At 46.0% G+C, this 27739-nt stretch overlaps 1 protein-coding gene across 17 annotated transcripts in view; it reads left to right on the forward strand.

Annotated features, from left to right (window-relative positions):
- Positions 1 to 27739, forward strand: part of FNBP1 (formin binding protein 1) — an 878539-nt gene that overhangs the window by 598257 nt on the left and 252543 nt on the right. For all 17 annotated transcript variants that reach the window (XM_078646220.1, XM_078646221.1, XM_078646222.1 and 14 more), the window contains 2 exons: positions 14836 to 14964; positions 27397 to 27543. In XM_078646220.1, the coding sequence (XP_078502346.1) occupies positions 14836 to 14964; positions 27397 to 27543 (276 nt within the window). The remainder of the gene's footprint in view (positions 1 to 14835; positions 14965 to 27396; positions 27544 to 27739) is intronic.

The following is a 27739-nucleotide window of genomic DNA, read 5'->3' on the forward strand; positions in this document are numbered from 1 at the left end:
ATAGTACTGCAGCCCTCTGAGAAGCGCTGGTAGTCTTTCTATTAGAAGTACCTCAGCCCTGCTGAGAAGCGCTGGTACTCTTTCTATTGAAAGTACTGCAGCCCTAGAAGCGCTGGTACTCTTTCTATTAAAAGTACTGCAGCCCTAGAAGCGCTGGTACTCTTTCTATTAAAAGTACTGCAGCCCCTGAGAAGCGCTGGTACTCTTTCTATTAAAACTACTGCAGCACCCTGAGAAGCGCTGGTACTCTTTCTATTAAAAGTGCTGCAGCCCCTGAGAAGGGCTGGTACTCTTTCTATTCATAGTACTGCAGCCCCTGAGAACCGCTGGTACTCTTTCTATTAAAAGTACTGCAGCCCCTGAGAAGCGCTGGTACTCTTTCAATTAAAAGTACTGCAGCCCCTGAGAAGCGCTGGTACTCTTTCAATTAAAAGTACTGCAGCCCCTGAGAAGTGCTGGTACTCTTTTTATTCATAGTACTGCAGCCCCCTTGAGCAGCACTGGTACTCTTTCTATTCATAGTACTGCAGCCCCCTTGAGAAGCGCTGGTTCTCTATTAAAAGTACTGCAGCCCCCTGAGAACCGCTGGTACTCTTTCTATTAAAAGTACTGCAGCCCCCTTGAGAAGCGCTGGTACTCTTTCTATTCATAGTACTGCAGCCCCCTTGAGAAGTGCTGGTACTCCATTAAAAGTACTGCAGCCCCCTTGAGAAGCGCTGGTACTCTTTCTTTTAAAAGTACTGCAGCCACCTGAGAAGTGCTGGTACTCTTTCTATTCATAGTACTGCAGCCCCCTTGAGAAACGCTGGTACTCTATTAAAAGTACTGCAGCCCCCTTGAGAAGTGCTGGTACTCCATTAAAAGTACTGCAGCCCCCTTGAGAAGCGCTGGTACTCTTTCTTTTAAAAGTACTGCAGTCACCTGAGAAGTGCTGGTACTCTTTCTATTCATAGTACTGCAGCCCCCTTGAGAAGCACTGGTACTCTTTCGATTAAAAGTACTGCAGCCCCCTCAGAAGCGCTGGTACTCTTTCTATTCATAGTACTGCAGCCCCCTGAGAAGTGCTGGTACTCTTTCTATTCATAGTACTGCAGCCCCCTTGAGAACCGCTGGTACTCTTTCTATTAAAAGTACTGCAGCCCCCGGAGAACCGCTGGTACTCTCTCTATTAAAAGTACTGCAGCCCCCTTGAGAAGCGCTGGTACTCTTTCTATTCATAGTACTGCAGCCCCGCTGAGAAGCGCTGGTACTCTTTCTATTAAAAGTACTGCAGCCCCTGAGAAGCGCTGGTACTCTTTCGATTAAAAGTACTGCAGCCCCATGAGAAGCGCTGGTACTCCCTCTATTAAAAGTGCTGCAGCCCCTGAGAAGCGCTGGTACTCTTTCTATTGAAAGTACTGCAGCCCCGCTGTGAAGCGCTGGTACTCTTTCTGTTGAACGTACTGCAGCCCCTAGAAGCGCTGGTACTCTTTCTATTAAAAGTACTGCAGCCCCTGAGAAGCGCTGGTACTCTTTCTATTATAAGTACTGCAGCCCTGCTGAGAAGCGCTGGTACTCTTTCTATTCATAGTACTGCAGCCCCCTCAGAAGCGCTGGTACTCTTTCTATTAAAAGTACTGCAGCCCCCTGAGAACCGCTGGTACTCTTTCTATTGAAAGTACTGCAACCCCTAGAAGCGCTGGTACTCTTTCTATTAAAAGTACTGCAGCCCCTGAGAAGCGCTGGTACTCTTTCTATTAAAAGTACTCCTCCGGAGAAGTGGTTGTACTCTCCCATTAAAACTTCAAACCCACTGTGAAGTGCTGGTACTCTAACTTTAAGAGTACTGCATCCCTGGTGAGAAGCGCTAGTGCTCTCCCTATAAATGTTATGCAGCTCTGCTGAAAAGCACTGGTACTCTCCTATTAAAACTGCTGTAGCCCTGCTGAGAAAGGCTGGTACTCTTTCGATTAAAAGTACTTCAGTCCCTGAGATGCTCTGGTACTCTTTCAATTAAAAGTACTGCAGCCCCTAGAAGCGCTGGTACTCTTTCTATTAAAAGTACTGCAGCCCCTAGAAGCGCTGGTACTCTTTCTATTAATACTACTGCAGCCCCCTTGAGAAGCGCTGGTACTCTTTCTATTGAAAGTACTGCAGCCCCATGAGAAGCGCTGGTACTTTTTCTGTTCATAGTACTGCAGCCCCCTGAGAAACGCTGGTACTCTTTCGATTAAAAGTACAGCAACCCCTGAGAAGCGCTGGTACTCTTTCTATTAAAAGTACTCCAGCCCCTAGGAGCGCTGGTACTCTTTCTATTGAAAGTACTGCAGCCCCTAGAAGCGCTGATACTCTTTCTATTAAAAGTACTGTAGCCCCTAGAAGCGCTGGTACTCTTTCTATTAAAAGTACTGCAGCCCCTAGAAGCGCTGATACTCTTTCTATTAAAAGTACTGCAGCCCCTAGAAGCGCTGGTACTCTTTCCATTAAAAGTACTGCAGCCCCTAGAAGCGCTGGTACTCTTTCTATTAAAAGTACTGCAGCCCCCTTGAGAAGCGTTGGTACTTTTTCTGTTCATAGTACTGCAGCCCCTGAGAAGCGCTGGTACTCTTTCTATTGAAAGTACTACAGAACCCTGAGATGCGCTGGTACTCTTTCTATTGAAAGTACTGCAGCCCCTGAGAAGCGCTGGTACTCTTTCTATTAAAAGTACTGCAGCCCCTAGAAGCGCTGGTACTCTTTCCATTAAAAGTACTGCAGCCCCCTTGAGAAGCGCTGGTACTCTTCCTATTGAAAGTACTGCAGCCCCATGAGAAGCGCTGGTACTTTTTCTGTTCATAGTACTGCAGCCCCCTGAGAACCGCTGGTACTCTTTCGATTAAAAGTACTGCAGCCCCTAGAAGCGCTGGTACTCCCTCTATTAAAAGTACTCCAGCCCCTAGGAGCGCTGGTGCTCTTTCTATTGAAAGTACTGCAGAACCCTGAGATGCGCTGGTACTCTTTCTATTAAAAGTACTCCAGCCCCTAGGAGCGCTGGTACTCTTTCTATTAAAAGTACTGCAGCCCCTAGAAGCGCTGATACTCTTTCTATTAAAAGTACTGCAGCCCCCTGAGAACCGCTGGTACTCTTTCTAATAAAAGTACTGCAGCCCCCTGAGAAGCGCTGGTACTCTTTCTATTGAAAGTACTGCAGCCCCTAGAAGCGCTGATACTCTTTCTATTAAAAGTACTGCAGCCCCTAGGAGCGCTGATACTCTTTCTAATAAAAGTACTGCAGCCCCCTGAGAAGCGCTGGTACTCTTTCTAATAAAAGTACTGCAGCCCCTTGAGAAGCGCTGGTACTCTTTCTATTAAAAGTACAGCAGCCCCTGAGAAGCGCTGGTACTCTTTCTATTGTAAGTACTGCAGCCCCTGAGAAGCGCTGGTACTCTTTCTATTGAAAGTACTGCAGCCCCTGAGAAGCGCTGGTACTCTTTCTATTGAAAGTACTGCAGCCCCTAGAAGCGCTGATACTCTTTCTATTAAAAGTACTGCAGCCCCTAGAAGCGCTGGTACTCTTTCTATTAAAAGTACTGCAGCCCCTTGAGAAGCGCTGGTACTCTTTCTATTCATAGTACTGCAGCCCCCTTGAGAAGTGCTGGTACTCCATTAAAAGTACTGCAGCCCCCTTGAGAAGTGCTGGTACTCCATTAAAAGTACTGCAGCCCCTAGGAGCGCTGATACTCTTTCTATTAAAAGTACTGCAGCCCCCTGAGAAGCGCTGGTACTCTTTCTATTAAAAGTACTGCAGCCCCTAGGAGCGCTGATACTCTTTCTATTAAAAGTACTGCAGCCCCCTGAGAAGCTCTGGTACTCTTTCTATTGAAAGTACTGCAGCCCCCTGAGAAGCTCTGGTACTCTTTCTATTAAAAGTACTGCAGCCCCTGAGAAGCTCTGGTACTCTTTCTATTAAAAGTACTGCAGCCCCTTGAGAAGCGCTGGTACTCTTTCTATTCATAGTACTGCAGCCCCCTTGAGAAGTGCTGGTACTCCATTAAAAGTACTGCAGCCCCCTTGAGAAGTGCTGGTACTCCATTAAAAGTACTGCAGCCCCTAGGAGCGCTGATACTCTTTCTAATAAAAGTACTGCAGCCCCTGAGAAGCGCTGATACTCTTTCTATTAAAAGTACTCCAGCCCCTAGAAGCGCTGATACTCTTTCTATTAAAAGTACTGCAGCCCCCTGAGAAGCGCTGGTACTCTTTCTATTAAAAGTACTGCAGCCCCTAGGAGCGCTGATACTCTTTCTATTAAAAGTACTGCAGCCCCCTGAGAAGCTCTGGTACTCTTTCTATTAAAAGTACTGCAGCCCCTAGAAGCGCTGATACTCTTTCTATTGAAAGTACTGCAGCCCCCTGAGAAGCGCTGGTACTCTTTCTATTAAAAGTACTGCAGCCCCTAGAAGCGCTGATACTCTTTCTATTGAAAGTACTGCAGCCCCCTGAGAAGCGCTGGTACTCTTTCTATTAAAAGTACTGCAGCCCCTAGAAGCGCTGGTACTCTTTCTATTAAAAGTACTGCAGCCCCCTGAGAAGCGCTGGTACTCTTTCTATTAAAAGTACTGCAGCCCCCTGAGAAGCGCTGGTACTCTTTCTATTAAAAGTACTGCAGCCCCTGAGAAGCTCTGGTACTCTTTCTATTAAAAGTACTGCAGCCCCTAGAAGCGCTGATACTCTTTCTATTGAAAGTACTGCAGCCCCCTGAGAAGCGCTGGTACTCTTTCTATTGAAAGTACTGCAGCCCCTAGAAGCGCTGGTACTCTTTCTATTAAAAGTACTGCAGCCCCTTGAGAAGCACTGGTACTCTTTCTATTGAAAGTACTGCAGCCCCTGAGAAGCGCTAGTACTCTTTCTATTGAAAGTACTGCAGCCCCCTGAGAAGCGCTGGTACTCTTATTAAAAGTACTGCAGCCCCCTGAGAAGCGCTGGTACTCTTTCTATTAAAAGTACTGCAGCCCCTGAGAAGCGCTAGTACTCTTTCTATTGAAAGTACTGCAGCCCCTGAGAAGCGCTAGTACTCTTTCTATTGAAAGTACTGCAGCCCCCTGAGAAGCGCTGGTACTCTTTCTATTGAAAGTACTGCAGCCCCTGAGAAGCGCTAGTACTCTTTCTATTGAAAGTACTGCAGCCCCCTGAGAAGCGCTGGTACTCTTATTAAAAGTACTGCAGCCCCCTGAGAAGCGCTGGTACTCTTTCTATTGAAAGTACTGCAGCCCCTGAGAAGCGCTAGTACTCTTTCTATTGAAAGTACTGCAGCCCCCTGAGAAGCGCTGGTACTCTTATTAAAAGTACTGCAGCCCCCTGAGAAGCGCTGGTACTCTTTCTATTAAAAGTACTGCAGCCCCTAGGAGCGCTGATACTCTTTCTATTAAAAGTACTGCAGCCCCCTGAGAAGCTCTGGTACTCTTTCTATTAAAAGTACTGCAGCCCCTAGAAGCGCTGATACTCTTTCTATTGAAAGTACTGCAGCCCCCTGAGAAGCGCTGGTACTCTTTCTATTAAAAGTACTGCAGCCCCTGAGAAGCTCTGGTACTCTTTCTATTAAAAGTACTGCAGCCCCTAGAAGCGCTGATACTCTTTCTATTGAAAGTACTGCAGCCCCCTGAGAAGCGCTGGTACTCTTTCTATTAAAAGTACTGCAGCCCCTAGAAGCGCTGGTACTCTTTCTATTAAAAGTACTGCAGCCCCCTGAGAAGCGCTGGTACTCTTTCTATTAAAAGTACTGCAGCCCCCTGAGAAGCGCTGGTACTCTTTCTATTAAAAGTACTGCAGCCCCTGAGAAGCTCTGGTACTCTTTCTATTAAAAGTACTGCAGCCCCTAGAAGCGCTGATACTCTTTCTATTGAAAGTACTGCAGCCCCCTGAGAAGCGCTGGTACTCTTTCTATTGAAAGTACTGCAGCCCCTAGAAGCGCTGGTACTCTTTCTATTAAAAGTACTGCAGCCCCTTGAGAAGCACTGGTACTCTTTCTATTGAAAGTACTGCAGCCCCTGAGAAGCGCTAGTACTCTTTCTATTGAAAGTACTGCAGCCCCCTGAGAAGCGCTGGTACTCTTATTAAAAGTACTGCAGCCCCCTGAGAAGCGCTGGTACTCTTTCTATTAAAAGTACTGCAGCCCCTAGGAGCGCTGGTACTCTTTCTATTAAAAGTACTGCAGCCCCTAGAAGCGCTGGTACTCTTTCTAATAAAAGTACTGCAGCCCCTAGGAGCGCTGATACTCTTTCTATTGAAAGTACTGCAGCCCCTAGAAGCGCTGATACTCTTTGTATTGAAAGTACTCCAGCCCCTAGAAGCGCTGGTACTCTTTCTATTAAAAGTACTGCAGCCCCTGAGAAGCGCTGGTACTCTTTCTATTAAAAGTACTGCAGCCCCTGAGAAGCGCTGGTACTCTTTCTATTCATAGTACTGCAGCCCCCTGAGAAGCTCTGGTACTCTTTCTATTGAAAGTACTGCAGCCCCTAGAAGCGCTGGTACTCTTTCTATTAAAAGTACTGCAGCCCCTGAGAAGCGCTGGTACTCTTTCTATTCATAGTACTGCAGCCCCCTGAGAAGCGCTGGTACTCTTTCTATTGAAAGTACTGCAGCCCCTAGAAGCGCTGGTACTCTTTCTATTCATAGTACTGCAGCCCCCTTGAGAAGCGCTGGTACTCTTTCTATTGAAAGTACTGCAGCCCCTGAGAAGCGCTGATACTCTTTCTATTAAAAGTACTGCAGCACCTAGAAGCGCTGATACTCTTATTAAAAGTACTGCAGCCCCTAGAAGCGCTGATACTCTTTCTATTAAAAGTACTGCAGCCCCTGAGAAGCGCTGGTACTCTTTCTATTAAAAGTACTGCAGCCCCTAGAAGCGCTGGTACTCTTTCTATTAAAAGTACTGCAGCCCCCTGAGAAGCGCTGGTACTCTTTCTATTAAAAGTACTGCAGCCCCCTGAGAAGCGCTGGTACTCTTTCTATTAAAAGTACTGCAGCCCCTGAGAAGCTCTGGTACTCTTTCTATTAAAAGTACTGCAGCCCCTAGAAGCGCTGATACTCTTTCTATTGAAAGTACTGCAGCCCCCTGAGAAGCGCTGGTACTCTTTCTATTGAAAGTACTGCAGCCCCTAGAAGCGCTGGTACTCTTTCTATTAAAAGTACTGCAGCCCCTTGAGAAGCACTGGTACTCTTTCTATTGAAAGTACTGCAGCCCCTGAGAAGCGCTAGTACTCTTTCTATTGAAAGTACTGCAGCCCCCTGAGAAGCGCTGGTACTCTTATTAAAAGTACTGCAGCCCCCTGAGAAGCGCTGGTACTCTTTCTATTAAAAGTACTGCAGCCCCTAGGAGCGCTGGTACTCTTTCTATTAAAAGTACTGCAGCCCCTAGAAGCGCTGGTACTCTTTCTAATAAAAGTACTGCAGCCCCTTGAGAAGCGCTGATACTCTTTCTATTGAAAGTACTGCAGCCCCTAGAAGCGCTGATACTCTTTGTATTGAAAGTACTCCAGCCCCTAGAAGCGCTGGTACTCTTTCTATTAAAAGTACTGCAGCCCCTGAGAAGCGCTGGTACTCTTTCTATTAAAAGTACTGCAGCCCCTGAGAAGCGCTGGTACTCTTTCTATTCATAGTACTGCAGCCCCCTGAGAAGCTCTGGTACTCTTTCTATTGAAAGTACTGCAGCCCCTAGAAGCGCTGGTACTCTTTCTATTAAAAGTACTGCAGCCCCTGAGAAGCGCTGGTACTCTTTCTATTCATAGTACTGCAGCCCCCTGAGAAGCGCTGGTACTCTTTCTATTGAAAGTACTGCAGCCCCTAGAAGCGCTGGTACTCTTTCTATTCATAGTACTGCAGCCCCCTTGAGAAGCGCTGGTACTCTTTCTATTGAAAGTACTGCAGCCCCTGAGAAGCGCTGATACTCTTTCTATTAAAAGTACTGCAGCCCCTGAGAAGCGCTGATACTCTTTCTATTAAAAGTACTGCAGCACCTAGAAGCGCTGATACTCTTTATATTAAAAGTACTGCAGCCCCTGAGAAGCGCTGGTACTCTTTCTATTAAAAGTACTGCAGCCCCTGAGAAGCGCTGGTACTCTTTCTATTAAAAGTACTGCAGCCCCTGAGAAGCGCTGGTACTCTTTCAATTAAAAGTACTGCAGCCCCTAGAAGCGCTGGTACTCTTTCTATTAAAAGTACTGCAGCCCCTGAGAAGCGCTGGTACTCTTTCTATTAAAAGTACTGCAGCCCCTGAGAAGCGCTGGTACTCTTTCTATTAAAAGTACTGCAGCCCCTGAGAAGCGCTGGTACTCTTTCAATTAAAAGTACTGCAGCCCCTAGAAGCGCTGGTACTCTTTCTATTAAAAGTACTGCAGCCCCTGAGAAGCGCTGGTACTCTTTCTATTAAAAGTACTGCAGCCCCCTGAGAAGCGCTGGTACTCTTTCTATTGAAAGTACTGCAGCCCCTGAGAAGCGCTAGTACTCTTTCTATTGAAAGTACTGCAGCCCCCTGAGAAGCGCTGGTACTCTTATTAAAAGTACTGCAGCCCCCTGAGAAGCGCTGGTACTCTTTCTATTAAAAGTACTGCAGCCCCTAGGAGCGCTGGTACTCTTTCTATTAAAAGTACTGCAGCCCCTAGAAGCGCTGGTACTCTTTCTAATAAAAGTACTGCAGCCCCTTGAGAAGCGCTGATACTCTTTCTATTGAAAGTACTGCAGCCCCCTGAGAAGCGCTGGTACTCTTTCTATTAAAAGTACTGCAGCCCCTAGAAGCGCTGATACTCTTTGTATTGAAAGTACTGCAGCCCCTAGAAGCGCTGGTACTCTTTCTATTGAAAGTACTGCAGCCCCTAGAAGCGCTGATACTCTTTCTATTGAAAGTACTCCAGCCCCTAGAAGCGCTGGTACTCTTTCTATTGAAAGTACTGCAGCCCCTAGGAGCGCTGGTACTCTTTCTATTAAAAGTACTGCAGCCCCTAGAAGCGCTGGTACTCTTTCTATTAAAAGTACTGCAGCCCCTGAGAAGCGCTGGTACTCTTTCTATTAAAAGTACTGCAGCCCCTGAGAAGCGCTGGTACTCTTTCTATTCATAGTACTGCAGCCCCCTGAGAAGCTCTGGTACTCTTTCTATTGAAAGTACTGCAGCCCCTAGAAGCGCTGGTACTCTTTCTATTAAAAGTACTGCAGCCCCTGAGAAGCGCTGGTACTCTTTCTATTCATAGTACTGCAGCCCCCTGAGAAGCGCTGGTACTCTTTCTATTGAAAGTACTGCAGCCCCTAGAAGCGCTGGTACTCTTTCTATTCATAGTACTGCAGCCCCCTTGAGAAGCGCTGGTACTCTTTCTATTGAAAGTACTGCAGCCCCTAGAAGCGCTGGTACTCTTTCTATTCATAGTACTGCAGCCCCTGAGAAGCGCTGATACTCTTTCTATTAAAAGTACTGCAGCACCTAGAAGCGCTGATACTCTTATTAAAAGTACTGCAGCCCCTAGAAGCGCTGATACTCTTTCTATTAAAAGTACTGCAGCCCCTGAGAAGCGCTGGTACTCTTTCTATTAAAAGTACTGCAGCCCCTAGAAGCGCTGGTACTCTTTCTATTAAAAGTACTGCAGCCCCCTGAGAAGCGCTGGTACTCTTTCTATTAAAAGTACTGCAGCCCCCTGAGAAGCGCTGGTACTCTTTCTATTAAAAGTACTGCAGCCCCTGAGAAGCTCTGGTACTCTTTCTATTAAAAGTACTGCAGCCCCTAGAAGCGCTGATACTCTTTCTATTGAAAGTACTGCAGCCCCCTGAGAAGCGCTGGTACTCTTTCTATTGAAAGTACTGCAGCCCCTAGAAGCGCTGGTACTCTTTCTATTAAAAGTACTGCAGCCCCTTGAGAAGCACTGGTACTCTTTCTATTGAAAGTACTGCAGCCCCTGAGAAGCGCTAGTACTCTTTCTATTGAAAGTACTGCAGCCCCCTGAGAAGCGCTGGTACTCTTATTAAAAGTACTGCAGCCCCCTGAGAAGCGCTGGTACTCTTTCTATTAAAAGTACTGCAGCCCCTAGGAGCGCTGGTACTCTTTCTATTAAAAGTACTGCAGCCCCTAGAAGCGCTGGTACTCTTTCTAATAAAAGTACTGCAGCCCCTTGAGAAGCGCTGATACTCTTTCTATTGAAAGTACTGCAGCCCCTAGAAGCGCTGATACTCTTTGTATTGAAAGTACTCCAGCCCCTAGAAGCGCTGGTACTCTTTCTATTAAAAGTACTGCAGCCCCTGAGAAGCGCTGGTACTCTTTCTATTAAAAGTACTGCAGCCCCTGAGAAGCGCTGGTACTCTTTCTATTCATAGTACTGCAGCCCCCTGAGAAGCTCTGGTACTCTTTCTATTGAAAGTACTGCAGCCCCTAGAAGCGCTGGTACTCTTTCTATTAAAAGTACTGCAGCCCCTGAGAAGCGCTGGTACTCTTTCTATTCATAGTACTGCAGCCCCCTGAGAAGCGCTGGTACTCTTTCTATTGAAAGTACTGCAGCCCCTAGAAGCGCTGGTACTCTTTCTATTCATAGTACTGCAGCCCCCTTGAGAAGCGCTGGTACTCTTTCTATTGAAAGTACTGCAGCCCCTGAGAAGCGCTGATACTCTTTCTATTAAAAGTACTGCAGCCCCTGAGAAGCGCTGATACTCTTTCTATTAAAAGTACTGCAGCACCTAGAAGCGCTGATACTCTTTATATTAAAAGTACTGCAGCCCCTGAGAAGCGCTGGTACTCTTTCTATTAAAAGTACTGCAGCCCCTGAGAAGCGCTGGTACTCTTTCTATTAAAAGTACTGCAGCCCCTGAGAAGCGCTGGTACTCTTTCAATTAAAAGTACTGCAGCCCCTAGAAGCGCTGGTACTCTTTCTATTAAAAGTACTGCAGCCCCTGAGAAGCGCTGGTACTCTTTCTATTAAAAGTACTGCAGCCCCTGAGAAGCGCTGGTACTCTTTCTATTAAAAGTACTGCAGCCCCTGAGAAGCGCTGGTACTCTTTCAATTAAAAGTACTGCAGCCCCTAGAAGCGCTGGTACTCTTTCTATTAAAAGTACTGCAGCCCCTGAGAAGCGCTGGTACTCTTTCTATTAAAAGTACTGCAGCCCCCTGAGAAGCGCTGGTACTCTTTCTATTGAAAGTACTGCAGCCCCCTGAGAAGCGCTGGTACTCTTTCTAATAAAAGTACTGCAGCCCCTGAGAAGCGCTGGTACTCTTTCTATTAAAAGTACTGCAGCCCCTGAGAAGCGCTAGTACTCTTTCTATTGAAAGTACTGCAGCCCCCTGAGAAGCGCTGGTACTCTTATTAAAAGTACTGCAGCCCCCTGAGAAGCGCTGGTACTCTTTCTATTAAAAGTACTGCAGCCCCTAGGAGCGCTGGTACTCTTTCTATTAAAAGTACTGCAGCCCCTAGAAGCGCTGGTACTCTTTCTAATAAAAGTACTGCAGCCCCTTGAGAAGCGCTGATACTCTTTCTATTGAAAGTACTGCAGCCCCCTGAGAAGCGCTGGTACTCTTTCTATTAAAAGTACTGCAGCCCCTAGAAGCGCTGATACTCTTTGTATTGAAAGTACTGCAGCCCCTAGAAGCGCTGGTACTCTTTCTATTGAAAGTACTGCAGCCCCTAGAAGCGCTGATACTCTTTCTATTGAAAGTACTCCAGCCCCTAGAAGCGCTGGTACTCTTTCTATTGAAAGTACTGCAGCCCCTAGGAGCGCTGGTACTCTTTCTATTAAAAGTACTGCAGCCCCTAGAAGCGCTGGTACTCTTTCTATTAAAAGTACTGCAGCCCCTGAGAAGCGCTGGTACTCTTTCTATTAAAAGTACTGCAGCCCCTGAGAAGCGCTGGTACTCTTTCTATTCATAGTACTGCAGCCCCCTGAGAAGCTCTGGTACTCTTTCTATTGAAAGTACTGCAGCCCCTAGAAGCGCTGGTACTCTTTCTATTAAAAGTACTGCAGCCCCTGAGAAGCGCTGGTACTCTTTCTATTCATAGTACTGCAGCCCCCTGAGAAGCGCTGGTACTCTTTCTATTGAAAGTACTGCAGCCCCTAGAAGCGCTGGTACTCTTTCTATTCATAGTACTGCAGCCCCCTTGAGAAGCGCTGGTACTCTTTCTATTGAAAGTACTGCAGCCCCTGAGAAGCGCTGATACTCTTTCTATTAAAAGTACTGCAGCCCCTGAGAAGCGCTGATACTCTTTCTATTAAAAGTACTGCAGCACCTAGAAGCGCTGATACTCTTATTAAAAGTACTGCAGCCCCCTGAGAAGCGCTGGTACTCTTTCTATTAAAAGTACTGCAGCCCCTGAGAAGCGCTGGTACTCTTTCTATTAAAAGTACTGCAGCCCCTGAGAAGCGCTGGTACTCTTTCAATTAAAAGTACTGCAGCCCCTAGAAGCGCTGGTACTCTTTCTATTAAAAGTACTGCAGCCCCTGAGAAGCGCTGGTACTCTTTCTATTAAAAGTACTGCAGCCCCCTGAGAAGCGCTGATACTCTTTCTATTAAAAGTACTGCAGCCCATGAGAAGCGCTGATACTCTTTCTATTAAAAGTACTGCAGCCCATGAGAAGCGCTGATACTCTTTCTATTAAAAGTACTGCAGCCCCTGAGAAGCGCTGATACTCTTTCTATTGAAAGTACTGCAGCCCCTAGAAGCGCTGATACTCTTTCTATTGAAAGTACTGCAGCCCCTTGAGAAGCACTGGTACTCTTTCTATTGAAAGTACTGCAGCCCCCTGAGAAGCGCTGATACTCTTTCTATTGAAAGTACTGCAGCCCCTAGAAGCGCTGGTACTCTTTCTATTGAAAGTACTGCAGCCCCTGAGAAGCGCTGGTACTCTTTCTATTGAAAGTACTGCAGCCCCTGAGAAGCGCTGGTACTCTTTCTATTGAAAGTACTGCAGCCCCACTGGGGAGTGTCGTACTCTCCCACTAAATGTACTACAGCCCAGCTGAGAAAAGTACTGCAGCCCGGTTCTTTACTTGCATCAAACGCTCAAATGCAGATTGTCACTTTATAGTCCTCCCTTTTCGCTTTGCCCAGTGCTGGCTTAAAAGTAGCATGAAAGGAGAGCTTTCTATATAGAATGCACATAGAAGACTGAATATAACAGCAGCGCAATGACAAGAGTATACATTTCAAATGTAAGTGAGTCCCTCATGCATTGCAATGGAAGCACTTCCTGGAAGGCAGAATCAGACACCAAGTAGCCAGGAGCGTGAGTGAAAGAGGAATACTAGTCTAGGTGAAGCCAAAGCACCCTCCATACACCTCGAGTGTATGGAGGGTGCTTTGGCTTTGGCAGTGTTTTTTAGAACTCAACTAAGACTTCTTTCAGCTGTCTGCCGTTCAAATCCTATGCTGCTCTACACCAATACTTGCAAAGGGCTTTGGATCCGCCCATTGCTTGCCATTGGTTGGCCTTCTTGTCAGTCTCATTTGCATGCTTCTAATTCGATGGCCTTTCTTTGATTGCATGACTTCAGTACTTCCAGGCTGCTATTCAGCGACCTACATTTTATGTCCGGCTTTGACTAGGACCTTTTAATTTTATTAAATTAGTATGTATAATATACTTATTTGTAGGGACTTTTAGCCAGACCTCTTCATATGTTGGTGTGTAATTGTTAGCCACCTTTTTTCTCCCGCCCATTACAGCATGCGTCACTTTGTCGACCCACTTCACTGTGAGTAATGGCATCCAGCCCTTTCACAAGGAGCACATCCACACACAAAGTAGTTCCTTTCAGTGCCAGTGACTACTACAGCAACATGTGCTTTTTAAAACAAAAAATGATTAGCCAATGTTCTTCTTTAGACTTACAAGGCTTGCTACTTCTTGACGTATTTGCATGCCTAATTCATCACACTTAGGACCGCCATTAAGCCTTTTTTTGTTGTTTTTATTTGTTTACAATGTTTACAGCAGCTGCAGCATAGCCACATTTATTTTTATTTTTTCTGATGATAAGCATCGGCAAGAAGCATTGTCAAAGCTAACATCTATCAAAGGCAAGACCTATTGGCTTTGCTATGAATTTTTAATTGCTACTTGGTGACGCTGGCATGCATGAATATCAGACCTATTGGCTTTGCCAGTGCTTATTTTTAATCTAGCTTATTTCAAACCTGTCGGGTTTTACCTGCATAGATCCTTGACTGGCAACTCACTTCGCTATTTAATGTAGAATGTTCATGTTTGAAGTTATCATTAAATAAAGGTAAAACAGCACAAATTCCATGTTTGAGCCTTCTCCTTCTTTCTGAGTTGAAGCCCCCACTTCCACTGCCAGCCCCCTCACAGGGGCCTTGAATGAACCTGGTGTCATCAGCATTACCTGTGTGAAGCCCACGGTATTAAACATGGCTTTTGATGAACAAGATACGTTTAAAGCACATCCTTGTAAGTGCTGTAATGACATGTATTTGACATTGAAAGCTGATGCACCCAGGTGAGAGGGATGCAGGAGTCCAGCGTGAGTGACGTGTAGCCCCCACAGGTGACCTGCATCCTTCAACCTCTGGTACTCGTCCATTCTAGTCTGTTGAAGACCAGTGCTCAACCTCTGGATAGCACCACCTTCGAGCAGGTCTCTTCTCGCATAAAGATAATAGGAGCGGAGTCTGTGCTGTCTGTACCTCTCACCACAGGTAACACGTGGCATGAGCTCTAGATGGGAACGTCTGCCTCATTAATAATCTGTCTGTCTGTCCTCTGTCTTCCTGCTGGAGGCTCTGCTTCTGTCGGAGTGTAAGCAGACATGTCATGTCCTGTAAGGCTGGAGTGGCCTCATTCAGTCTTCCATCATTCCTCCATGTCCCCCTTACACCTGTTCTTTTCCCTCTCAGGCTCGCCAGCAAGCCCAGCTTCGACATCAGATGGCAGAGGACAGCAAGGGGGATTATTCGGTGTCACTCCAAAAGTTCAACCACGAACAGCACGAGCATTATTACACACAGATACCCAACATCTTCCAGGTGAGCTATTATTAATATTATGCTTCAGCACTAAACATCTTTTGTGTAAATGCCGCAGAGAATGAATGTTTCAAATAGAGACCCCACGACTTCTAAGTAAGATATTCATGTTGTGTGTAGGCCACCAGCATGCTCTGTGTGAGAGCCACATAAACAGTGACTAATGTATGCAGATATCAGCATCTTCCAGGTGAAATATGAATATTACACGTAAGTACTGCAGGAAAGTAGGATCTCCTTTCATGGTCAACCCACGTTTTGCTGATGGCATTATGTTTTCTGACTAGTCTGCTGGGATCCTGCTAACCAGGACCCCAGTCACTGTGCGTTCTCCCCAAATTGGACTGTGTAAGTACTTTGGTACCTTCCCAATTGGGTACTGGTGTACCCTTCCATGCCCCTAGTATATGGTACTAAGATACCCAGGCCATAGGTAACCAGGGGTCTCCCATGGGCTGCAGCATGTATTGTGCCACCCATGAGAGTCCATTCAAACTGTGACTACAGGCCTGCCATTGCAGACTGTTTAAGTAAGTGTTAGCACCACTTACGACAGATATACGTTTTCTTATATCTGAGGTCACTGCACTTAAAACCTAAGTCACCCCTAAGGTAGGCCTTTCAATCCTGAAGGCAGGGTGCTAGGTTATAAGTGTGCGTGTTCCCTGCATTAGCAGGACACCCACAACAAACCCCAGAGTCGATTCTCCAGGCTTTGTAAGTGCTGTCAGCCATTTTTATACATAGAGTGGCCATGCGCCATTACTCGATGGCTAACTATATATTGGATGTGCCGAACCTTGGCATATTTGGTATCAAACATGTTGGAATCATACCCCAACACTGTTATTAGTTTTGGAGGTATGATTCCATGCACCGGGGGGCTCCTCTGGGAAGTCCCCAGTGCTCCCGGTAACAGCCTTCCAGGGTCTGTCAGCAAGCTAGTGCTGATGCCAACCCCAGATACTATTCTGCCCTCCTGCTGCTGAGCTGGAGCAGGGGAACGTAGAACAAAAGGTTTCATGTCACAGGGAGGTGTGATCACCTCCCAGACAGTACTTAGTGTATTGTGCTAGGTTGGGGGCACTTCCCAGCGCCACCAGACTGCTTTGAAGGGCATATTTGGTGCCCTCCTTGCATACTCCAGTTGGAACCCGTTCAGGGAGTTCTTGGCTCACGCTCTGGTGCGAGACTGGAAAAAAGACATGGGAGGATCCTCCCCTCTGTCCAGCCCCTCCTCTGAGAGGGACCCTTTATTCGTCCTAACCCTCTCTCTTGTGTAATTAAGGGCTTACCTGTGGGTGGCTCTTCAGAGTCGTTGTGAGACGAGATTCAAACCCAAAACCACTTCAACTTCGACCGTCTAGGCACCTTGGACTTCGGCCGGAACCGAGACTGCATCAAGGAAGACTCCTGCTGCTCCTGGTCTCGCCGTTGTGCCAGTCATCTGCATCCTCTCTGCCTGTGCACACAGCCTCCCTGGGGTTCCTGGGTACTTAACTCGGGTGGTTCCTTGTGTCCCCAGCTCTTCTGCGTCTTCTGATCTAAGTCTCGACTTTGGTCACAGTTCGCATTCGCTTTCTTAGTATATGTTTTTTTCTGCTTTATTTTAGTACTGTGGACTCCCACTTTGATGAGGGGGAATGATTCAAGCATGTGAATCTATAAAAGATACTACAACTGGATAAATAACTTGGTTCTTACTCCGCATCTTCCGGCTGAGATTTTTTTAACCCTTTCCATGCGTCAGACATGCGGGAGCAGTCTAATGCAAAAGTGCTCATGTGCGTCGGATGGATTCCACGCTTCCGACACCATGGCCCTGGGAATCCCTCTGGTGCCCGCACCAGAGGGATCTCCAGTGCCATGGCATTTGAAGAGCTTCCCCAGTTCCCGAGGATGTTAACTTGGTTTCTCTGCCCTCCGTGCACTTAGAAAGACAGGTGAGGTATCATTGAAAAGGGGAGAATCTCCTGTGGATCTCTGCTTGGGGATCGCCCCAGAAGGGTGATCCCCAAGTAGGTATCCACCCACTGCTCCCCCCTCAAATAATTTCTGCCATATTCAGTCTTTCTGCCCCCACCCCTCGGGGCAGAAAGCACACTAGCCACCACATATTTTGTTTTTTTCATTACATTTTAGGGTGGGGTCTGCCAGAGATGGGCATGCCAATGCCCCCACCCGCCTAATTCCACAGTCTTTCTGCCCCTCCTAGGAGGCAGATGGGGGCAATAGTCCCTGATCTGCCCCCAGGGGGGGCAGAAAGCCCACTAGCCACCAGGGATTTTTTTTATACATAGGGTTGGGGGCTGTTGAGAATGGGCATGCTAATCCACCCCCACCCCAGAAGGCAGATTGGGGCAATAGACCCTTATTAGCCCCCCCGGGGGGGGGGGCAGAAAGACCACTAGGAACCAGGAATATGTTTATGGGCATGCCAGTGAGAAGCCCTATAGGCAAGGGTTGCTCCCTTTTTTTTAGGCACACATTTCGGCTGTTTTAATTATATTTTTAGTCTCCTCTGCACCCAAGCGGGGGTAGAAAACCACTAGAAACCAGGGAGAGTTTGTGTGTGTGTAAACTGGAGTTTGGCTGACAGTCTGCATGTACTGACCTTTGGCTGGGATTTTGCTGGTGGGGTATGTGGACCTGCACTTGACTAATTGTGTGGGTGGACTCACGCTTGATGACGGTGTGTGTAGATTGGTCCTTGCGTGGTGGTTTGGGTCGAGTGGCGCTTGGCTGGCAGTGTACGTGGACTTGTGCTTGGCTGGCTGTGTGCATGGATGATGCTTGGCTGCAGGGACGGACTGGAGTGACCACTGCGCCTGTCCTAGGCCTGGTCGCCCCCTCCTGCTCCCGCGGACGCCAACTGCCTCCCGAGCGACCCAGCCACCGCTGAGCCGGCCGCTCGCACTCACTTTCCCGCCACTGCCTCCCTGCAGCCCCGCCGCCCATTCGCCACCTCGCTCCCGCCACCCAGCTGACCCGCCCTCCCGGCTCCTTACTTAAGGGGACCGCGGACAGCCTTCTACAGTGACCACTGCGCCTGTCCTTGGCCTGGTCGCCCCCTCCTGCTCCCGCTGACGCCGACTGCCTCCCGAGCGACCCAGCCACCGCAGAACCGGCCGCTCGCACTCACTTTCCCGCCGCTGCCTCCCTGCGGCCCCGCCCCCCGCCGCCCATTCCCCGCCCCGCTCCCGCCACCCAGCTGACCCGCCCTCCCGGCTCCTTACTTATGACGCCCACTCATTGACGCGCAGCGGGCGCGCCGATTGTGCGCCGAAGGCGCGCCAAAGGTAAGCCCGTCCGCGCCCAGCGCCAGGACCCCTGGCCCCCGACGATGCCAGCCCACACGACGGACCTACGACGTCGCCACCCTCATCGCACTCAACCCCGACCGTAACAGAGCCTGCCACCGAGCCACCCCGAGACGCACCCAAGGACCCTTCACCTGCCAAGCCTGCAAGTTCACCTGCCACCGGACCGGCACCGCACCCACCAAGCCGAGCACCAAGATCAGCCACCTCAAGTGCATCCTGCTCAACACCCGCTCCGTCCACAGACACGCCATCGAACTTTGGAACCTGCTCGACACAACTTCACCAGACGTCGCCTTCCTCACAGAAACCTGGATGAACGCCTCCTCTGCACCCGACATCGCCATCGCCATCCCAGACGGATACAAGATCACCCGGAGGGACCGCGTCAACCAGACTAGAGGAGGCATCGCCATCGTACACAAGAACACCATCCGCATCACGACCAACTCCGACGACACCTTCAACGCCGCCGAACACCTTCACTTCCAGATACACACTGACCCCAAGACGACCCTCAGAGGCACCCTCGTCTACAGACCCCCGGGACCACGCACACAATTCAGCGAAGACATCACGGACTTCATCAGCCCGCACGCCCTCCCCTCCGCTGACTACATCCTCCTAGGGGACCTCAACTTCCGCCTGGAGAACAACAAGGACCGCAACACCGCCGCCCTGCTGGACAACCTCGCCAACCTCGGACTCAAGCAACTGGTCAACACCCCCACCCACTACGCCGGCCACACGCTTGATCCCGTCTTCTCATCCAGCAAGCACATCACCTTCAGCCACTCCGCCGGACTTCACTGGACCGACCACAGCTGCGTCCACTTCAGCTTCAGAAGAACCACGACCCACCACCACCCGCAACAGGTTCCTCGCCGGAGCGGGAGCAAGATCACCGCCGAGCAGCTCACCGCCTCACCTCAGCCAGAACCCTCCCGCCAGCACTACGGACCCCAACGAAGCAGCCCGCAACTTCACGCAGTGGCTGACCGCCTGCGCCGACGACCTCGCACCATTGAAGAACCCTCCCAGCAGACCCAGAAGCAAGAAAGCCTCCTGGTTCACCGACGAACTCAAGGACTCTAAGAAGAACTGCCGCTCCCTCGAGAAGGCCTGCCTCCTCGACCAGACCACAGACAACATGACCGCCCTCAAACAAGCCACCCGCAAGCACCACCAGCTTATCCGCACCACCAAGAAAACATCACTGAAGGAACGACTGGACAACAACGCCCACGACAGCAAGGAACTCTTCAGCATCGTCAAGGAGTTCTCCAACCCCAGCACCGGCAACAACGACATCACTCCTTCACAAGATCTCTGCGACTCTCTCGCCTCGTTCTTCCACCGTAAGATCACCGACATCCACAACAGCTTCGGCGCACCATCCACGCACCCAACCGTAGAACCAACGCCCCCCACCATCACCCGGACCACGGTGACCACCGAAGACACAGCCCGCACGATGAACACCATCCACTCCGGATCTCCGTCCGACCCCTGCCCCCACCACGTCTTCAACAAGGCCGACTCCACCATCGCACCCCAACTCCGGAACATCATCAACACCTCTTTCAACACCGCCACCTTCCCGGAGAGCTGGAAGCATGCCGAGCTCAGCGCCCTACTGAAGGGAGTTAAGCGCCTTGAGACCCTCCCGGGTGAGTAGTGCGCTATACAAATGGCATGATTGATTGATTGATTGATTGATGTTTAACAGTGATTTAGAAAAGTGATAGGATAGTGGTTTATTCTTGAAGAGAGTTAGGGTTAACAGTGATTTAGAGAAGTGGTGGAAGGATAGTGATTTAATCTTGAAGTGATTTAGGGTTAACCGGGATTTTAAAAAGTAATAGAAGGATAGTGGTTTATTCTTGAAGGGAGTTAGGGTTAACAGTGATTTAGAGAAGTGGTGGAAGGATAGTGATTTATTCTTGAAGTGAGTTAGGGTTATCAGTGATTAAGAGAAGTCGTTGAAGGGTAGTAGTTTATTCTTGAAGGGAGTTAGGGTTAACAGTGATTTAGAGGAGTGATAGAAGGATAGTGGTTTATTCTTGAAGGGAGTTAGGGTTAACAGTGATTTAGAGAAGTGGTGGAAGGATAGTGGTTTATTCATGAAGGGAGTTAGGGTTAACAGTGATTCAGAGAAGTGGTGGAAGGATAGTAGTTTATTCTTGAAGGGAGTTAGGGTTAACAGTGATTTAGAGGAGTGATAGAAGGATAGTGGTTTATTCTTGAAGGGAGTTAGGGTTAACAGTGATTTAGAGGAGTGATAGAAGGATAGTGGTTTATTCTCGAAGTGAGTTAAGGTTAACAGTGATTTAGATAAGTCGTCGAAGGATAGAGGTTTCTTCCTGAAGGGACTTAGGGTTAACAGTGATTTAGATATGTGGTGGAAGTATAGTGGTTCATTCTTGAAGGGAGTTAGGGTTAACAGTGATTTAGAGAAGTGATAGAAGGATAGTAGTTTATTCTTGAAGGGAGTTAGGGTTAACAGTGATTTAGAGAAGTGATATAAGGATAGTAGTTTATTCTTGAAGGGAGTTAGGGTTAACAGTGATTTAGAGAAGTGATAGAAGGATAGTGGTTTATTCATGAAGGGAGTTAGGGTTAACAGTGATTTAGATAAGTGGTGGAAGGATAGTGGTTTACTCTTGAAGGGAGTAAGGTTAACAGTGATTTAGAGAAGTGGTGGAAGTATAGTGGTTCATTCTTGAAGGGAGTTAGGGTTAACAGTCATTTAGAGAAGTGATAGAAGGATGGTGGTTTATTCTTGAAGGGAGTTAGGGTTAACAGTGATTCAGAGAAGTGGTGGAAGGATAGTAGTTTATTCTTGAAGGGAGTTAGGGTTAACAGTGATTTAGAGGAGTGATAGAAGGATAGTGGTTTATTCTTGAAGGGAGTTAGGGTTAACAGTGATTTAGAGAAGTGGTGGAAGGATAGTGGTTTATTCATGAAGGGAGTTAGGGTTAACAGTGATTCAGAGAAGTGGTGGAAGGATAGTAGTTTATTCTTGAAGGGAGTTAGGGTTAACAGTGATTTAGAGGAGTGATAGAAGGATAGTGGTTTATTCTTGAAGGGAGTTAGGGTTAACAGTGATTTAGATAAGTGGTGGAAGGATAGTGGTTTCTTCTTGAAGGGAGTTAGGGTTAACAGTGATTTAGATAAGTGGTGGAAGTATAGTGGTTCATTCTTGAAGGGAGTTAGGGTTAACAGTGATTTAGAGAAGTGATAGAAGGATAGTAGTTTATTCTTGAAGGGAGTTAGGGTTAACAGTGATTTAGAGAAGTGATAGAAGGATAGTAGTTTATTCTTGAAGGGAGTTAGGGTTAACAGTGATTTAGAGAAGTGATAGAAGGATAGTAGTTTATTCTTGAAGGGAGTTAGGGTTAACAGTGATTTAGAGGAGTGATAGAAGGATAGTAGTTTATTCTTGAAGGGAGTTAGGGTTAGCAGTGATTAAGAGAAGTCGTTGAAGGGTAGTAGTTTATTCTTGAAGGGAGTTGGGGTTAACAGTGATTTAGAGAAGTGGTGGAAGGATAGTGGTTTATTCATGAAGGGAGTTAGGGTTAACAGTGATTCAGAGAAGTGGTGGAAGGATAGTAGTTTATTCTTGAAGGGAGTTAGGGTTAGCAGTGATTAAGAGAAGTCGTTGAAGGGTAGTAGTTTATTCTTGAAGGGAGTTGGGGTTAACAGTGATTTAGAGAAGTGGTGGAAGGATAGTGGTTTATTCATGAAGGGAGTTAGGGTTAACAGTGATTCAGAGAAGTGGTGGAAGGATAGTAGTTTATTCTTGAAGGGAGTTAGGGTTAACAGTGATTTAGATGAGTGGTGGAAGGATAGTGGTTTCTTCTTGAAGGGAGTTAGGGTTAACAGTGATTTAGATAAGTGGTGGAAGTATAGTGGTTCATTCTTGAAGGGAGTTAGGGTTAACAGTGATTTAGAGGAGTGATAGAAGGATAGTGGTTTATTCTTGAAGGGAGTTAGGGTTAACAGTGATTTAGATAAGTGGTGGAAGGATAGTGGTTTATTCTTGAAGGGAGTTAGGGTTAACAGTGATTTAGAGAAGTGATGGAAGTATAGTGGTTCATTCTTGCTGGGAGTTAGGGTTAACAGTGATTTAGAGGAGTGATAGAAGGATAGTGGTTCATTCTTGAAGGGAGTTAGGCTAACAGTGATTTAGAGAAGTGATAGAAGGATAGTAGTTTATTCTTGAAGGGAGTTAGGGTCACACTGATTTAGAGAAGTGATAGAAGGATAGTAGTTTATTCTTGAAGGGAGTTAGGGTTAACAGTGATTTAGAGAAGTGATAGAAGGATAGTGGTTTACTCTTGAAGGGACTAAGGTTAACAGTGATTTAGAGAAGTGGTAGAAGGATTGTAGTTTATTCTTGAAGGGAGTTAGGGTTAGCAGTGATTTAGAGAAGTGGTGGAAGGATAGTAGTTTATTCTTGAAGGGAGTTAGGGTTAACAGTGATTTAGAGAAGTGATAGAAGGATAGTAGTTTATTCTTGAAGGGAGTTAGGGTTAGCAGTGATTAAGAGAAGTCGTTGAAGGGTAGTAGTTTATTCTTGAAGGGAGTTAGGGTTAGCAGTGATTAAGAGAAGTCGTTGAAGGGTAGTAGTTTATTCTTGAAGGGAGTTAGGGTTAACAGTGATTCAGAGAAGTGGTGGAAGGATAGTAGTTTATTCTTGAAGGGAGTTAGGGTTAACAGTGATTTAGATAAGTGGTAGAAGTATAGTGGTTCATTCTTGAAGGGAGTTAGGGTTAACAGTGATTTAGAGAAGTGATAGAAGGATAGTGGTTCATTCTTGAAGGGAGTTAGGCTAACAGTGATTTAGAGAAGTGATAGAAGGATAGTAGTTTATTCTTGAAGGGAGTTAGGGTCACACTGATTTAGAGAAGTGATAGAAGGATAGTAGTTTATTCTTGAAGGGAGTTAGGGTTAACAGTGATTTAGAGAAGTGATAGAAGGATAGTGGTTTACTCTTGAAGGGACTAAGGTTAACAGTGATTTAGAGAAGTGGTAGAAGGATTGTAGTTTATTCTTGAAGGGAGTTAGGGTTAGCAGTGATTTAGAGAAGTGGTGGAAGGATAGTAGTTTATTCTTGAAGGGAGTTAGGGTTAACAGTGATTTAGAGAAGTGATAGAAGGATAGTAGTTTATTCTTGAAGGGAGTTAGGGTTAGCAGTGATTAAGAGAAGTCGTTGAAGGGTAGTAGTTTATTCTTGAAGGGAGTTAGGGTTAGCAGTGATTAAGAGAAGTCGTTGAAGGGTAGTAGTTTATTCTTGAAGGGAGTTAGGGTTAACAGTGATTCAGAGAAGTGGTGGAAGGATAGTAGTTTATTCTTGAAGGGAGTTAGGGTTAACAGTGATTTAGATAAGTGGTAGAAGTATAGTGGTTCATTCTTGAAGGGAGTTAGGGTTAACAGTGATTTAGAGAAGTGATAGAAGGATAGTAGTTTATTCTTGAAGGGAGTTAGGGTTAACAGTGATTTAGAGAAGTGATAGAAGGATAGTGGTTTATTCTTGAAGGGAGTTAGGGTTAACATTTATTTAGAGAAGTGATAGAAGGATAGTAGTTTATTCTTGAAGGGAGTTAGGGTTAACAGTGATTTAGATAAGTGATAGAAGGATAGTGGTTTATTCTTGAAGGGAGTTAGGCTAACAGTGATTTAGAGAAGTGATAGAAGGATAGTGGTTTATTCTTGAAAGGAGTTAGGGTTAACAGTGATTTAGATAAGTGGTGGAAGTATAGTGGTTCATTCTTGAAGGGAGTTAGGGTTAACAGTGATTCAGAGAAGTGGTGGAAGGATAGTAGTTTATTCTTGAAGGGAGTTAGGGTTAACAGTGATTTAGAGAAGTGATAGAAGGATAGTGGTTTACTCTTGAAGGGAGTTAGGGTTAACAGTGATTCAGAGAAGTGGTGGAAGGATAGTAGTTTATTCTTGAAGGGAGTTAGGGTTAACAGTGATTTAGAGAAGTGATAGAAGGATAGTGGTTTACTCTTGAAGGGAGTTAGGGTTAACAGTGATTTAGAGAAGTGATAGAAGGATAGTGTTTTATTCTCGAAGGGAGTTAGGGTTAACAGTGATTTAGAGGAGTGATAGAAGGATAGTGGTTTATTCTTGAAGGGAGTTAGGCTAACAGTGATTTAGAGAAGTGATAGAAGGATAGTGGTTTATTCTTGAAAGGAGTTAGGGTTAACAGTGATTTAGAGAAGTGGTGGAAGGATAGTAGTTTATTCTTGAAGGGAGTTAGGGTTAACAGTGATTCAGAGAAGTGGTGGAAGGATAGTAGTTTATTCTTGAAGCGAGTTAGGGTTAACAGTGATTTAGATAAGTGGTGGAAGTATAGTGGTTCATTCTTGAAGGGAGTTAGGGTTAACAGTGATTTAGAGGAGTGATAGAAGGATAGTGGTTTACTCTTGAAGGGAGTTAGGGTTAACAGTGATTTAGAGAAGTGATAGAAGGATAGTGGTTTATTCTTGAAGGGAGTTGGGGTTAACAGTGATTTAGATAAGTGGTGGAAGGATAGTGGTTTATTCTTGAAGGGAGTTAGGCTAACAGTGATTTAGAGAAGTGATAGAAGGATAGTAGTTTATTCTTGAAGGGAGTTAGGGTTAACAGTGATTTAGAGGAGTGATAGAAGGATAGTGGTTTATTCTTGAAGGGAGTTAGGGTTAACAGTGATTTAGATAAGTGATAGAAGGATAGTGGTTTATTCTTGAAGGGAGTTAGGGTTAACAGAGATTTAGAGAAGTGGTGGAAGGATAGTAGTTTATTCTTGAAGGGAGTTAGGGTTAACAGTGATTTAGAGGAGTGATAGAAGGGTAGTGGTTTATTCTTGAAGGGAGTTGGGGTTAACAGTGATTTAGAGAAGTGGTGGAAGGATAGTGGTTTATTCATGAAGGGAGTTAGGGTTAACAGTGATTCAGAGAAGTGGTGGAAGGATAGTAGTTTATTCTTGAAGGGAGTTAGGGTTAACAGTGATTTAGATGAGTGGTGGAAGGATAGTGGTTTCTTCTTGAAGGGAGTTAGGGTTAACAGTGATTTAGATAAGTGGTGGAAGTATAGTGGTTCATTCTTGAAGGGAGTTAGGGTTAACAGTGATTTAGAGGAGTGATAGAAGGATAGTGGTTTATTCTTGAAGGGAGTTAGGGTTAACAGTGATTTAGATAAGTGGTGGAAGGATAGTGGTTTATTCTTGAAGGGAGTTAGGGTTAACAGTGATTTAGAGAAGTGATGGAAGTATAGTGGTTCATTCTTGCTGGGAGTTAGGGTTAACAGTTATTTAGAGGAGTGATAGAAGGATAGTGGTTCATTCTTGAAGGGAGTTAGGCTAACAGTGATTTAGAGAAGTGATAGAAGGATAGTAGTTTATTCTTGAAGGGAGTTAGGGTCACACTGATTTAGAGAAGTGATAGAAGGATAGTAGTTTATTCTTGAAGGGAGTTAGGGTTAACAGTGATTTAGAGAAGTGGTGGAAGTATAGTGGTTCATTCTTGAAGGGAGTTAGGGTTAACAGTGATTTAGATGAGTGGTGGAAGGATAGTGGTTTCTTCTTGAAGGGAGTTAGGGTTAACAGTGATTTAGAGGAGTGATAGAAGGGTAGTGGTTTATTCTTGAAGGGAGTTGGGGTTAACAGTGATTTAGAGAAGTGGTGGAAGGATAGTGGTTTATTCATGAAGGGAGTTAGGGTTAACAGTGATTCAGAGAAGTGGTGGAAGGATAGTAGTTTATTCTTGAAGGGAGTTAGGGTTAACAGTGATTTAGATGAGTGGTGGAAGGATAGTGGTTTCTTCTTGAAGGGAGTTAGGGTTAACAGTGATTTAGATAAGTGGTGGAAGTATAGTGGTTCATTCTTGAAGGGAGTTAGGGTTAACAGTGATTTAGAGGAGTGATAGAAGGATAGTGGTTTATTCTTGAAGGGAGTTAGGGTTAACAGTGATTTAGATAAGTGGTGGAAGGATAGTGGTTTATTCTTGAAGGGAGTTAGGGTTAACAGTGATTTAGAGAAGTGATGGAAGTATAGTGGTTCATTCTTGCTGGGAGTTAGGGTTAACAGTTATTTAGAGGAGTGATAGAAGGATAGTGGTTCATTCTTGAAGGGAGTTAGGCTAACAGTGATTTAGAGAAGTGATAGAAGGATAGTAGTTTATTCTTGAAGGGAGTTAGGGTCACACTGATTTAGAGAAGTGATAGAAGGATAGTAGTTTATTCTTGAAGGGAGTTAGGGTTAACAGTGATTTAGAGAAGTGGTGGAAGGATAGTGGTTTCTTCTTGAAGGGAGTTAGGGTTAACAGTGATTTAGATAAGTGGTGGAAGTATAGTGGTTCATTCTTGAAGGGAGTTAGGGTTAACAGTGATTTAGAGGAGTGATAGAAGGATAGTGGTTTATTCTTGAAGGGAGTTAGGGTTAACAGTGATTTAGAGAAGTGGTGGAAGGATAGTAGTTTATTCTTGAAGGGAGTTAGGGTTAACAGTGATTTAGAGGAGTGATAGAAGGATAGTGGTTTATTCTTGAAGGGAGTTAGGGTTAACAGTGATTTAGATAAGTGATAGAAGGATAGTAGTTTATTCTTGAAGGGAGTTAGGCTAACAGTGATTTAGAGACGTGATAGAAGGATTGTGGTTTATTCTTGAAAGGAGTTAGGGTTAGTAGTGTTTTAGAGAATTGATGGGCTGTTCTTGAAGAGTAGTCGGGGTTACCAGTGGTGTGGAGTAGTAGTAAAGGCTGCTGAGTGGTAGTTATGGAATGACCGGGTCAGCAGTGATTGGTAGATTTGGGGTATGGAGCAAAATGGGTGGTAATTGGGGGTTATCATGGTTAGGAGTCGGCTTCTTGAGGACTGGGAATTTTACATCAGAGTATTAGCAAGATGTGTATTTACCAGTCTTGAAGGACTGGTTCGACGCTGAAGGGTTACATGAATCAGCCTGAGTGAGCTAAGAGGGCCCTCTTCCCCAAGCATTGTGTTTACTGTGGGTTTGGAAATAGAAGTGCATATTTAGTTAAATAAGGTGAATTAACAATATTTACTCAAGATACCAAGTAGTATTCAGTGAGCGAGTTGACTTGGTTACTTGCTTTCTCATGTTTCAGAAACTGCAAGAGATGGAGGAGAAGAGGATAGTGAGGATTGGAGAATCCATAAAGACGTATGCCGAGATCGATCGCCAGGTGATTCCAATCATTGGCAAGTGCTTGGACGGGATCACGAAAGCAGCAGAGGGCATCGACCAGCAGCAGGTTAGTGTCCTTCTCACAATCTAACAGGGATCTCACATGAGTCTTCATGTGTACTTGAGTGATTTTGGGCGTCTACATTTTTTTTTAATTGAGTTTTATCAAACAAAGCAACACAGAAGGCATGAAATTAGCTGTACATCACAGGCTAATGCAGAGAACAGTGTAGATCTGCAATGTAATTAGTCATCACAGCGAG

This window comes from Lissotriton helveticus, chromosome 5_1, assembly GCF_964261635.1.
Source record: "Lissotriton helveticus chromosome 5_1, aLisHel1.1, whole genome shotgun sequence".
NCBI lineage: Eukaryota > Metazoa > Chordata > Amphibia > Caudata > Salamandridae > Lissotriton > Lissotriton helveticus.